The 13234-nt window shown below is 42.6% G+C and overlaps 1 protein-coding gene across 2 annotated transcripts; it reads right to left on the minus strand.

Moving 5' to 3' along the window:
• Nucleotides 1–73: 73 nt before the first annotated feature.
• si:dkeyp-50d11.2 (calpain-1 catalytic subunit) lies at nucleotides 74–7865 on the minus strand. Of its 2 annotated transcripts, none has more exons than XM_021591473.2 (22): nucleotides 7187–7864; nucleotides 6576–6882; nucleotides 6405–6474; nucleotides 6035–6153; nucleotides 5048–5181; nucleotides 4760–4928; nucleotides 3513–3596; nucleotides 3340–3425; nucleotides 3101–3175; nucleotides 2824–2984; nucleotides 2582–2742; nucleotides 2471–2482; nucleotides 2096–2307; nucleotides 1950–1989; nucleotides 1773–1838; nucleotides 1642–1699; nucleotides 1482–1546; nucleotides 1312–1380; nucleotides 1098–1176; nucleotides 638–754; nucleotides 484–542; nucleotides 74–286 (listed from the first exon to the last, which is right to left on the minus strand). In XM_021591473.2, exons 2-22 carry the CDS (start codon nucleotides 6849–6851, stop codon nucleotides 260–262), a joined length of 2139 nt encoding a protein of 712 aa, XP_021447148.2. In that variant the 5' UTR covers nucleotides 6852–6882; nucleotides 7187–7864; the 3' UTR covers nucleotides 74–259. The 2 variants fall into 2 exon arrangements, with proteins under 2 accessions (XP_021447148.2, XP_021447149.2); XM_021591474.2 differs by having other exon boundaries at nucleotides 87–286; nucleotides 7192–7865.
• Nucleotides 7866–13234: the final 5369 nt, after the last annotated feature.

Raw genomic sequence — 13234 nt, forward strand, 5'->3', positions numbered from 1 at the left:
ATTAAGGCTTTACATTATTGACTTGTGTCAGAATATAAATCCAACAGCTTGTTTCAAAAATAAAAATCACTGATCACTGTTTTTTTAAATATTTTTATAAAATGAAAGTCAAGCACAGGCAACATTCAAAAGCATTTGTGTTCTCCTCTACCTGTTTTAGAACCACAACTTTGTCACATTTAAGACCATATTCTATGGCCGTTGGAGTCGGGGTGACGCCACCAACACAAGCAGTAGCAGGCCAAGGCCATCCATCTGTCTAGGCAAACATGGTGAGGGAGATCCACTAAAGGAAAGAGAGCAAGGACTTCAACACCTCATAACACATTTAACAGCTTAAAGTAGTCACACTTCGATGACACCACTAAAACATTGATAAAGGAACTGTTGTGTCTGGGCTCAAAAGCAGTGTTTGATGTTAACACTCCACAAGCTGCTCTCCCTGAAAATAAGAAGGCTGTGTTTCTGATGGTGGTGACATACCTGGAAGAAGCTGAAGGAAACCACCCCATCTACATCAGTGTCCATTTCTTTAAAGGTCTCTGGGATGGCGGACAGAGAGCGGTTTGTTCAGTCTACTGGTGTTAGTAGCATTATGACATGTATCACTGCTGTATTCAAGGTGAAGTCCACTCACTGAACATGGTCTCCAGACGGATGAGACAGTTGACAAAGTTATCAAAGTCCACATTCAGGTCTTCCTTTGCGTAGCGTAGGATGATGAGTTGGAACAAGTGGTTGGTCAACTTGAAGCCTGATGTAGAGAAAGGGAGAGTGTGTGAACAGCAACTAGTCTTGTCAGCCAAACAGTTTTAGGCTTTTTGCCTGCTTACACATAGGGGTAGCTTGTCATGGTAGTACTAGGTAGAGACTTGTCTCCTGTTGGATAAAGTGACCAGAGGCAGAGCTGGTCATGTTATTGTGCACTTAAAAGGGCTCTAGTCAATACATATTGCGGATGTTCAACGTTACAGTTTGATTGAAATTGAAAGGCAATGTTCTCACGTTAGAGGAGACTGCATTCACATAAACACACTGTAAACTCTGCGCTTTATACATTTTGTGAGGATACTACTAGAACAGGAATAAAATGGTACCAGCTGATTCCAGTGCCATCCGCATTTCATAGGAGCTCATGGTGCCAGATTTATCCAGGTCAAACTTCCTGAACACAGTCTGAAGTGGTAGAGAAGAGTGGAGAGGGGTTATTTACAAATGTTGGCAACAGCAAGCATGGTGTGGAAATCATACCCAACAATAGCTTGAAAATCTCAGAGGTCTATTTAGAAGAGTAGGACATGTTTGACTCACCAGGTACCGTTTGATCTTCTCCCACAGCACATGGAACTCTGTCAAGCCCAGCTTCCCAGTGCCGGTGGTCTGTCAAATCAATGTCAAGGACAGACAGAGGAATAAAGAGGAAGCACAGTGATAGTTGACACACATCAGGGTGGGTATAAAGAAGGTGTAGTTAAGGATACATCCATGAGAGTTATCATGCAACGACACGCCTCCTTGCCAAAGCCGTCTGTCTTCAGGTCCTTATCTGTGACATAAAAAGTGACAGTGAACACACCATACAAGTGTTACCTCACATGCCTTTCCCTTTAACCAAAAGAGATGCCAGTATAACAGACTCACGCTTGCTGATGATTCTGTTTAGGATGGTCTGAAGCTTGGTGGCACTGATCTCCATTTCCTGTGAGAATAAAATAAAGTAAGAAAGGACTACAAGTACCATGTATCCCACCAAAAATGTAGTTTTCTCTCACCGCTCCAGCAAGCTGTCTGAAGAGACCCTTGAAGCCTGCATCAATCTGGCTCTCGTCCAGCTCTACCTGCAGCAGACACACACAGACAGTTTAGTTGTCTGTCACCTGTACAACTGTGGTATACTGATTAGTCAATAGATTAATATTGGTTTGAATTAGTTCAAAATCATTTCTCACCTCCTCAGGCAGATCAGCTGTGATGTCATCATCCAATTCCCTGTTAGGAGAGGATCAAGTCTTTAGCCAGTTTCATTGGCTTGAGCTTTTCATATGTCTCTCTCTCCCTCTGTCCTACCCAACCCACCCCACCACCATTCACTCACTGGGAGTCAGCTGGCTTTTCAGAGAACACCCTGAGCACAAAGTCTCCGTCCTTCTGGGGCTCAAAGGTGGAGGGGATGACGATATACTCTCCCTGGGGCAGGCAGAAGCGGGTGCTGACCTCTCTCAGATTGATGAAGAGCTCTGACCGGGCACTGGAGCCGTGGGTCAGGAAGAAGTCCCTCTTTAGATGCACCCCGGCCCGACCCGTAAACTGTCCAGGAGAGAGGAGGAGAGGAAAGGAACAGTGAAAGGAAAGAAGGAAAGAGGATGATAGGAGATAGTACAGAAATGAGAGGACCAATATTTGAGGGTAGAGATTGCTGTTATGGTCTCATGAAGAGATGGACTCCTAGCATTACCAGAATGTGTCATACCTCTTCTGGAACCTAGAAGAGAGAAAGAAAGGTATTTAAGTCACAGCATTCTTACAGATTCTTAACTTCACTGTTACCAAATACAAACAATTACTGAAGTAAATATCTTGCCTCATAGATGGTGAATCCAATGGTCTCCATGTCTTTCCCCTCACGCCGTTGCCGACGACGATCCTTCTGCATCAGCGCCACCAGGAAGCTGCAACCTGATTGGCCATCTGTGTCTGGGTGCTGAAGGGCCACTTTGAATTGAGGGTTGAGCCAGAACGTTGCTGTAGAGAAGATGGGAAAACATAAAAACCCTAATCTATTACTCCTTGTACCCCTTCTCTCAATTCATTATCCTAATGTACCTGGGTAGTTCCTGCAGCCCCCTGCAGTGCTGCCTCTCCTCCACTCTCCAGGGTAGAGCGTTGAGCTCCACTTCTTCACTTGGCTGGCCTGCAGGGCGTCTGCTGTCAGATTACAGATCTCCAAACGGCTAAACTCACGCAGAAAGTCACGGAAGGACATCCTGTGTGGGGGGGTTTATGGGAGAGGCAGAGAGACTGGTTTTGAGGGTACTATTGGCTTAATATTGTGTTAGTATTAAAATATAAAATATTTAAAAACTCTTGACAAACTACTTACCAGAACTCGCCATCTTCGCTACGGTTGTACAATCTAGCTCTGACCGATGGGTCAACTCCAGCCCACTCTCTTGAACTGAAACCACAAAGAAAGACTGACACATCTCTTAAAATACATGTCACCAGCCCAAGTTGACTCAAGACTGAACTTTTCCTGAACTAACTCTTACCCAATTTTCCTCCACCTCATTCCCCTCTAGTTATCTCACCTCTTATCTCTCCCTCCCCCTCTTCTCTCACTTGTCACTCCAGGCTCCGGTCCACTCCACCTCTCCCCAGGGGTTCCTGATCCGCAGGAGCTTGGTGGGACTTCCTTTAAACTCCACCTAGCCAATAAGAATGAGTTGCTGTCTGTGATATAACTATATGTGTATTGTTAATCAAAACTTTCATTATCCAGGTCATTCTCTCACCTCCTCCACACCTGTCACAGAGTAGGCATGGCCTTTCACCAGCTTCTTGAATGTCATCGCCTCCATCTCGAAAACACCAGAGATCTGAAAGAATTAGAGAATTATTTTTTCTATATCGCACAAAGAAGTTGTTTCTTAAAGAAAAGTGTGTGTGTGTTTGTGTGGTATGTGTGTGTTTATGTAGAAGGCCAGCATCCCGGAGTCGCCTCTTTACTGTTGACGTTGAGACTGGTGTTTTGCAGGTACTGTTTAATGAAGATGCCAATTGAGGACTTGTTGAGGCATCTGTTTCTCAAACTAGACACTCTAATGTACTTGTCCTCTTGCTCAGTTTTGCACCGGGGCCTCCCATTTCTCTTTCTATTCTGGTTAGAGCCAGTTTCCTCTGTTCTGTGAAGGGAGTAGTATGCAGCGTTGTACGAGATCTTCAGTTTCTTGGCAATTTCTCGCATGGAATAAATACCCTTAATTTCTCAGAACAAGAATAGGCTGACAAGTTTCAGAAGAAAGTTCTTTGTTTCTGGCCATTTTGAGCCTGTAATCGAACCCACAAATGCTGATGCTCCAGATACTCAATAGTCTAAAGAAGGCCAGTTTTATTGCTTCTTTAATCAGAACAACAGTTTTCAGCTGTGTTAACATCATTGTTAACATCATTTTCTAATGATCAATCAGCATTTTCTAATGATTAACTTGGATTAGCTAACACAACGTGCCATTGGAACACAGGAGTGATGGTTACTGATAATGGGCCTTTGTATGCCTATATAGATATTCCATTAAAAATCAGCCGTTTCCAGCTACAATAGTCATTTACAACATTAACAATGTCTGCACTGTATTTCTGATCAATCTGATGTTATTCTAGTGGACAAAAAAAAAGACGTTTTTCTTTCAAAAACAAGGACATTTCTAAGTGACCCCAAACTCTTGAACGGTAGTGTATGTGAATGCGTTTTAACTATACTTGTGGGGATCAGAAGTCCCCACAAGAATAATAAACAAACACATTTGACCATCTGGGGACATTTTGGTAGTCCCCACAAGGTCAAATGCTATTTCTAGGGGGTTAAGGTTAGAATTAGTGTTAGGGTTAGAATTAGGTTTAGGGTTAGACGCTAGGGTTAAGGTTAGTTTTTCAGTTTAGGGTTAGGGAAAATAGGATTTTGAAGGGGACTGAATTGTATGTCCCCACAAGGTTAGTTATACAAGACTGTGCATGCGTGCGTGTGGTGTGTGTTGCTAACATCTATGGAGCATCCCAGCAGGGAACCTCGCTCCACTGCTCTACTGATTATGCTGAACAGGTCTGGATGGGCCTTCTTCAGCTCAAACATCTCTGTCACGCCCCCTGTGAAGTCCTCAAACCCCTCTGATGTACTGCCCCCTGAGAGGGCCTCGTAACAGCCATTGAGCCTGCAACACAGACAGACAGACAGTGGCGTCTCGTAGCAGCCATACAGTTCTGTTATAACAATTTGTTATGTTGTGTCTGTACAGTAAATTGTCTTTCTCTCGCCATCCATTGTCCTTACTTTGCGTAGGCCTTCTCCAGCAGGGCGCTCCAGAACTCAGCCCCCTCTGCTGAGTGGAGAAACAGCAGCTTCCCATCCTTCACTGGCAGCCTGTCATCAATCACCACATCCATCCACTCCCCAAACTGCCAGAACTACACACCAGGTGCACATGGGAAACGAGCAAAACTGCTACAAAATAGTCTTTGGTATACACAGCATATAAATGCAGTAATGTACAACTTCTGTGATTTAAGGATGGTTGTGTTTATTATGCTGCATTCATTGCTGGGAGAGGCTCTGCTGCAGACCTTTCTGCATACTGCAGTGCACAGAGTCAGGTTGCCAGGGACAGAGGAGATTGCTTGGCAACAAGACAATTGCAGTTCAACAGACTCCCCAGAGTGTTTGTCCAAAACCAAAGAGGTAAACCCCGCTGTGCTCTTTCAGTTATGAGTGCATTGCCTCTGGTGCTAAGTGAGTGCCCCAGATCTTTATCATTGTCCCTCTCTTTGGGTGGCATACTAAAGGGGCTAGGCTGGCTGGTGGACTGTGGCCTGGTGCTCCTTGTAGGAATCTGGCAGCAGGGTGCTTTAGCAGCCCTTCCCTGCTTTTCTGAGTGACACTCTGTTTACGTCCACCTATAAATACGGGCAGTAATTATAGCAACATGCATGCAGCCTGTGGGTACAAGACTGACTGGAGGAGTTGGGGGATGTGGGGCAGTGGCACTCCCAACACTGCTGGGTAGTGGGGAATTTAGGGTGGAGGGCCAGATCAGTTACAATAGATAGTATATTGTAAAGGTCTGTGCATTTGGGTGTACAGTCTACTGAAATAAAGGGCATTAAGTCACAGCAGAGAAACTGGATATTGAGCTGGAGATGGGTCAAATATTTCAATATGTGGGAAAACAGGAGTAGCTCTGGACAGGACAGATATAGCCGGGTAAAAGTGGTAAGGACTGATAGGAGTGGTACGGGGGAAGGTAGTGAAGTGTAGAAGTACCTGGAAGTGAAAGATCCCAGCATACTGTTGGTGGAAGCTCTGCCCATGGGGCACCACCCGATGTAGTAGAGTCTCATTCAGTGTAAGTGAAGCAATCGCTGCCAGCAGCCAACAGTCACCTGGCCCACAAAATATACCACATGACATTATGTTAGGTGTGCCTAAATAACTTAGCTATGATAATCAAATCATGGTTTGAGAAAACTCAACTTTGAGAAGAGTAGGGTTATTGTCATCATGTAAGTCTCCGTCTCTCTGTTTATCTATCAGTTCATGTCCTTTCGTCACCATTGCACACAAGAGTCCCAAAGCCCAGCTCCATAGCACAGTAGGGCAGAGGTTGGGCACATTGTGGGCAATCTGAACTCACCCAGAGCTCCCTGGCAGACGTCTGTGCGAGTGGCTCCGTCTACGATGAAGTGAGGGTCAGAGCAGAACTCCTGAGGAACACAGAGAGTTTCTACGGGTGAGACAAATATCAAGATGGATAGGAGCATCTCTGCTGTAGAAAGTCAAACATGTAGATCTATCTCTCCCTCACCGTGGGGCGCATCCATCGGACCCCCTGTGTCTTTGTAGAGCGTGACCCCAGCTCCTTGAAGCCCAGCGACGAGATCTGAGCAGGGAATGCATCATCCTCAAACAGCCGTCTGCTCTGCAGACTGTGGGACCGGAGATATTCAAAGTCTTGGCCTAAGAACTTCAGGGCCTTGTCATTCTGACCGATGCCCTCATTGCGGTCCCACTGGCTCCTCAAACGAGCAGCCACTCCAGAGGCAAACACACGTTCAATAACCTGCTCCATCACCTGCTCCATAGCTTCCTCCTCAACTCCACTCAAAAAAAAGCTGAATAAGGCAAAAATTGACAATATGTTATAATTGATAAGACAGTGCTTACGCACACACACATTCACAGAGAGAGAGAGAGAGTAACAAAACAGTTATACTCATATTATAGCTCATGTATTTTTTAACACGTTGGGTAAATCTCAGGCAAATCCTATAAAGTGTTCACCACTTATTGACTGAATGCATCAGATTATTGATAACAAAAGCGACTCAATGCATTTTTGCGAGTGTACGAACACAAATGCATCTATCCATTCCTATTTGTCATATATTACAAAAACAATATATATTTTTTAAATACCTTACAGACGTGTTTACGCCGAGATTTTTTGACCGCCACGGTGAAATGCCTCGCCGTGCTTCATTGAACTAAAAGCTGGGTTGGTTTTCTGGCTGCCACCCAGATTCTCCCACCGACCGTCCCATAGAAGATTCCTCTAGGCCTGCGCAACGCATTTTGCATTACTCAGCACATATCTTGCGAATTCAACAAAAGAAAACGTGTTTGATGAGAGGTGCTTTTCCATACACACACCAAATTATATTATATAGCCCAAGTATAATCTAAGATATGAGATGCAATTTAGCAGGTGGCTTAACTTGATTTGAAACGGATTTGTCAGTCCAATTAATCTAATTAAGGCCACTGAATAAGCATGGACCACGTAAAGATATGAAGTCGTTTTAATGTACATGTTTCTGTGAATCCCCTCTTTGCTGTTTACAACATAACTTCACAAAAGTGGCATCAGCTGAGTTGTTTTACTGTAACAATGCCTCCATCTAGTGGCAATAGATCAGTCATACAGTAACACGAAAACCAAGTAGGCCTACACTGTAAAAGGTTGTTATTTTGACACAATAAATCGAACAGTAAAGTACCATATTCATTATTTACAGTAAATTGCAATGTGTGATTTTAGCCGTAAATAGTGCATGACACCGTACATTCTAAAGATGTACACTCCTACCCATATAGGCCTACTGGTTGAAAAGGCAAGTCAGTTAAGAACACATTCTTATTTTCAATGACGGCCTACAGGGGAACAGTGGGTTAACTGCCTTGTTCAGGGGCAGAACGACAGATTTTGTACCTTGTCAGCTCGGGGATTCGAACTTGCAACCTTTCGGTTAATAGTCCTCTAACCACTAGGCTACCTGCCGCCCCAAACATGGAGTTTGAACAGTAAATGACGTCAGAGCTCAGGCCGCGTTTCAAAGCTCTGTGTTGGTTTTAACTGTCTGACTGACAGCAGTTCTGAATTTGAGCAGCGCGCGATAAGAAGATCTTTCCTATCCCTTCTGGTAATTGGGCAACTTTTGCAAACGTTTTCTTGTCTGAGTGAGGGAAAGGCTGTAAATTAAAATGACTTGATATATTTTGAAAGATGAGACGTTGAAGAATAATAAATAACGCGTTGATGTCATTCAAGCAAGCCTTCACATTTCCATATCATAAAACTCATGTCATATACAGTGTCAGCGTTTATGATCACTATGTTTGATGCACAGTTACAAGGCGACATGGTATCACCCTGGGTTGTTATGAACAAATGAACAAATAAGTCTATGATTGTTTATTGTGAAGAACATTTGCAGCGGCACACGCACCTGAATGCATTCTTGACTCCTTTCTGTGCGCACCATAATTACGATTTGTTTCTTTGAATTGCCTTGTGTAAGCATAACACTGTAAGATCGTATTTTATAACTTAGCTAGTGATGTTGCCAATAGAATAACATTTAAAATCATGCCCACCTGACCCAGACTACGATTTTTTAGTGGATCGTTTTTGGATTGCGTAAACAACAACAGTAATTGTGTGATGGCGGGATGCAAGGCTGTGTTGTAAACAAAACAACTACAAGTGTGCTTGCTCTAGTTCTTCAAAGGCAAAGCTAGAAGTAAAAGTACCCAATAATTGAAGACTTCTTTGAGTCATAAAAGTGCATTAAAATTACTTAGGAACTGTGCACACTCTGGAGAGGTGTGTGGCCACTAGGAGACACCAGTTAGTCTTCTAACTCAAACCCTTGTTATTTTTTGTCTTATGTTGTACCTACCTCACATTTTCCAGGAATAGTCTTATCATGTTACTGAATGTATCCAGAGTATTTTGTTATCAACAAATGCATTGAAAAGTACAGTAAATGTAAAATGCATATAAAAACAACAGTGTAATGTTTGGATTCGGTCTTGTGTCAGGTGAACTGTTGTGTCCTCACCTTTGGTCTAATCATTTCCCCATTAGCTCCAAACGGTTCCCTTTCAATTGCTACCATAGTTATGCATATTCTTTAAATATTTCTTCTGTAAGAAACATTTCAATTTAGCCCTATCCATATAGGCCAATTCCAACAAGAGTGAAGGGAAGTAGAGTACATTACTGTAACCGCACATCATTATGGGATGGGCAACTGGCAACTTCTTCAACATTCTGAGTGATAGGATGGAGTGACATCAATGTCGGAAGTGAACAAACCAAACAAGGTGTCTACATTTATTTATATGATTTACAAAGCGAATTACACTGAAAATTACTCTGCTATGGAAAATTGTGATTTATACAGTAAATGTGTACATTTATCAACACTAAATTACTGTAAAGCATTATTCTGCAGCATGCACAAAATGATGGTGCACTGGGAAAATTAAATAATTGCTGTATTTCGAAAGATACTGTAATTCCACCCCACAGTACCATACCCTATTTTTGGAGTGTCAATAACATTTTGACCACTAGTTGTTGTGTGGTATTGTTGTGTCTGGCTTATTAACATATTTTGAGACGTGCGTTGTGACAGGCTACATTTGTGCCACCCGTTACTGAGAGTACTATACCAATTTATTGTAGGTGTACTGTAGTTGTGCCACAACAATTAAATGTGTATAGGGGACAGATTGGAGAGGCAGCAAGTCTCAAACCATTAGGGATAGTTCACCCAAATTACACAATTATCCTGTAAGCAGTCTATGGACAAGGTATGACAGCAATCCATGCTTTGGTTTACTTTCTCTGGCACTGTTTCTAAATCATCAAAAAGTATCTAAAATTGATTGTGAAGTGCACCAAAGTAACTTATAGATGATTTGAACATGATATGCAGAAAATGCTAATTTCAGTCCCATAACTTGAATGGGATTTGTGTCAACAAATGCTAAAACATTAGCATTTGGAAACAGTGCCAAGGAAACTAAACCAAAGCATGGATTGCTGTCATACCTTGTACATAGACTGCTTACAGGGTAAGGAAACCAATGTGTCATCTTGTAATTTGGGTGAACTATTCCTTTAATGGTTCAGTATTTGCCATGTCCTTTGGTCTGTTTTGCCCTGTAGTCACTGCTAGTTTTTAAGCCTTTGTTAAGGCCTCTCGAAGTGCGTTAGAGTCCTTTACAAAGGCTTCCAAACTGGCATTCATTGATATTCTGTAATATATAAAAACATGACCTACAAGCCAACCTTGCTTATACAAACAGGCTTATATTTTGGGTTCTATTGGGGTATGACAGTTGACCTAAGCTCATGAGCATTTATAAGTTATATTCTTCAAGAATCAATGGGTTTATATCATCAATTTAAAAGTAAAAAAATGCATGTAGCAATCGCAGATTGCCCCTTATATAGGAAGAGAACATTCAACTCTATAAGGAAAAACAACATTTGGGGACCATGGTCATGAAGAAGAAGCATCATGAGGTGCAAAATCATGACTGACCAGGATGTAAAGGGTCCAGATCAACATATCCCTGAGCAGTTGGGCAGGCAGGGTGCCATAGACAGCTGCTCCTAAACCCCACAGGAAGACAACATGCTGTCAGAATAAATAATTATACAGCACATACTGAGTAGAAGCAACATAAACGATTGGCTAATTACTTCTGCCTACGTGCGCCTACTGAGTACGGACTGCTGCTGAGCTGAGCCTACACTTCCATTATGAATAACAGATTATGGCAATGTTACATTTATGAATATTGTTAAATGTATTGCTCTTCTTTTTAAAATAGCAGTTTGTAATGATTTGGGTGAATTCACTATTCTAAAACCTTGACCTTGTGTAACCTCCTATACCAAGACATGATGTACTCAGGGATACATCCTCTGCTGATACCTACTAAGTCTCCTGATGTATTCACTACAGTGCTACAAAACAACACTAGTGTGACTGTCACATAGCTAGCCTGTCAAACTAAAAATTACTTTACCATCTGGTTAAATCTCTCTTACTACACTGTAAGATCCATTACAAGTTTAAGGTAAGCAATAGCTGATGGAACCCAGAGTAATCAGGTTTGTCATTCCAGTTCATATAGTCTGCAGATGTGTTCTCTTGCATCTCCCAGTATCAGGTTACACTGAATGTAACAGAGACCTACCGTCGGATGCACAATGAGAACCAAGTAGAACAAAAGGCATGTAACTCAATAGAAGCTAGGCTCCTCTTGGTGGCAGTTCATTACAATCCAGGCTACTACCACATTCATCCCTGTCACTCTGAACATTTTACAGCCTATTCTGTCGGTGCTTGTAGAAGCTTGTAGTTCTTAGCTCACACATTATTTTTATCGTCTGTATATCCTGTTTATCATCTGTCTGTATATCCTGTTTATCGTCTGTATATCCGATTTATCGTCTGTATATCTTATGTATCGTCTGTCTGTATATCCTGTTTATCGTCTGTCTTTATATTCTGTTTATTGTCTGTATATCCTGTTTATCATCTGTATATCCTATTTATCGTCTGTCTGTATATCCTGTTTATCGTCTGTCTTTATATTATGTTGTCTGTATATCCTATTTATTGTCTGTATATCCTATTTATCGTCTGTCTTTATATTATGTTTATTGTCTGTATATCCTGTTTATCATCTGTATATCCTATTTATCGTCTCTCTGTATATCCTGTTTATCGTCTGTCTTTATATTATGTTGTCTGTATATCCTATTTATTGTCTGTATATCCTATTTATCGTCTGTCTTTATATTCTGTTTATTGTCTGTATATCCTATTTATCGTCTGCATATCCTATTTATCATCTGTCTGTATATCCTGTTTATCGTCTGTATATTCTGTTTATCAACTCAAATTGTATTAATCACATGCACCGAATAAAACAGTGAAATGCTTACTTACAAGCCCCTAACCAACAATGTAGTTTAAAAAATACAAATAAGAATAAGAAATAAAAGGAACAAGTAATTAAAGAGCAGCAGTAAAATAAAAATAGTGAGACTATATACATGGGGGTACCGATACAGAGTCAATGTGCGGGGGCACCAGTAATTGAGGTAGTTTGTACATGTAGGTAGAGTTATTAAAGTGACTATGCATTGATAATAACAGAGAGTAGCAGCGGCATACAAGTAAAAGAGGGCGGGGGGGTAATGCAAACAGTCTGTGTAGCCATTTGATTAGATGGGGGAAGAAGCTGTTTAGAAGCCTCTTGGACCTAGACTTGGCGTTCCGGTACCGCTTGCCGTACGGTAGCAGAGAGAACAGTCTAAGACTAGGGTGGCTGGAGTCTTTGATCATTTTTAGGGCCTTCCTCTGACACTGCCTGGTATAGAGGTCCTGGATGGCAGGAAGCTTGGCCCCAGTGATGTACTGGGCCGTACGCACTACCCTCTGTAGTTCCTTGCGGGTCGGAGGCCGAGCAGTTGCCATACCAGGCAGTGATGCAACTAGTCATAATGCTCTCAATGGTGCAGCTGTAGAACCTTTTGAGGATCTGAGCACCCATGCCAAATCTTTTCAATCTCCTGAGGGGGAATAGGTTTGTCGTGCGCTCGTGCTCTCTCTTGCTTTCTGTCTTGGTGTACTTGGACCATGTTCGTTTGTTGGTGATGTGGACACCAAGGATCTTGAAGCTCTCAACCTGCTCCACTACAGTCCTGTCGATGAGAATGGGGGCGTGCTCGGTCCTCCTTTTCCTGTAGTCCACAATCATCTTCTTTGTCTTGATTACGCTGAGGCTTTGTTCTTGTCCTGGCACCACACGGCCAGGTCTCTGACCTCCTCCCTATAGGCTGTCTCGTATTTGTTTGTGATCAGGCCTACCACTATTGTGTCATCAGCAAACTTAATGATGGTGTTGGAGTCATGCCTGGCCGTGCAGTCATGAGTGAACACGGAGTACAGTAGGGGACTGAGCACTCACCCCTGAGGAGCCCCTGTGTTGAGGATCCACGTGGCGGATGTGTGGTTACCTACCCTTACCACCTGGGGGCGGCCCATCCGGAAGTCCAGGATCCAGTTGCAGAGTGAGGTGTTTAGTCCCAGGGGTTTTAGCTTATTGGTGAGCTTTGAGGGCACAATGGTGATGAATGCTGAGCTGTAGTCAATG

The sequence above is a fragment of the Oncorhynchus mykiss genome, chromosome Y (assembly GCF_013265735.2).
Source record: "Oncorhynchus mykiss isolate Arlee chromosome Y, USDA_OmykA_1.1, whole genome shotgun sequence".
Taxonomy (NCBI): domain Eukaryota; kingdom Metazoa; phylum Chordata; class Actinopteri; order Salmoniformes; family Salmonidae; genus Oncorhynchus; species Oncorhynchus mykiss.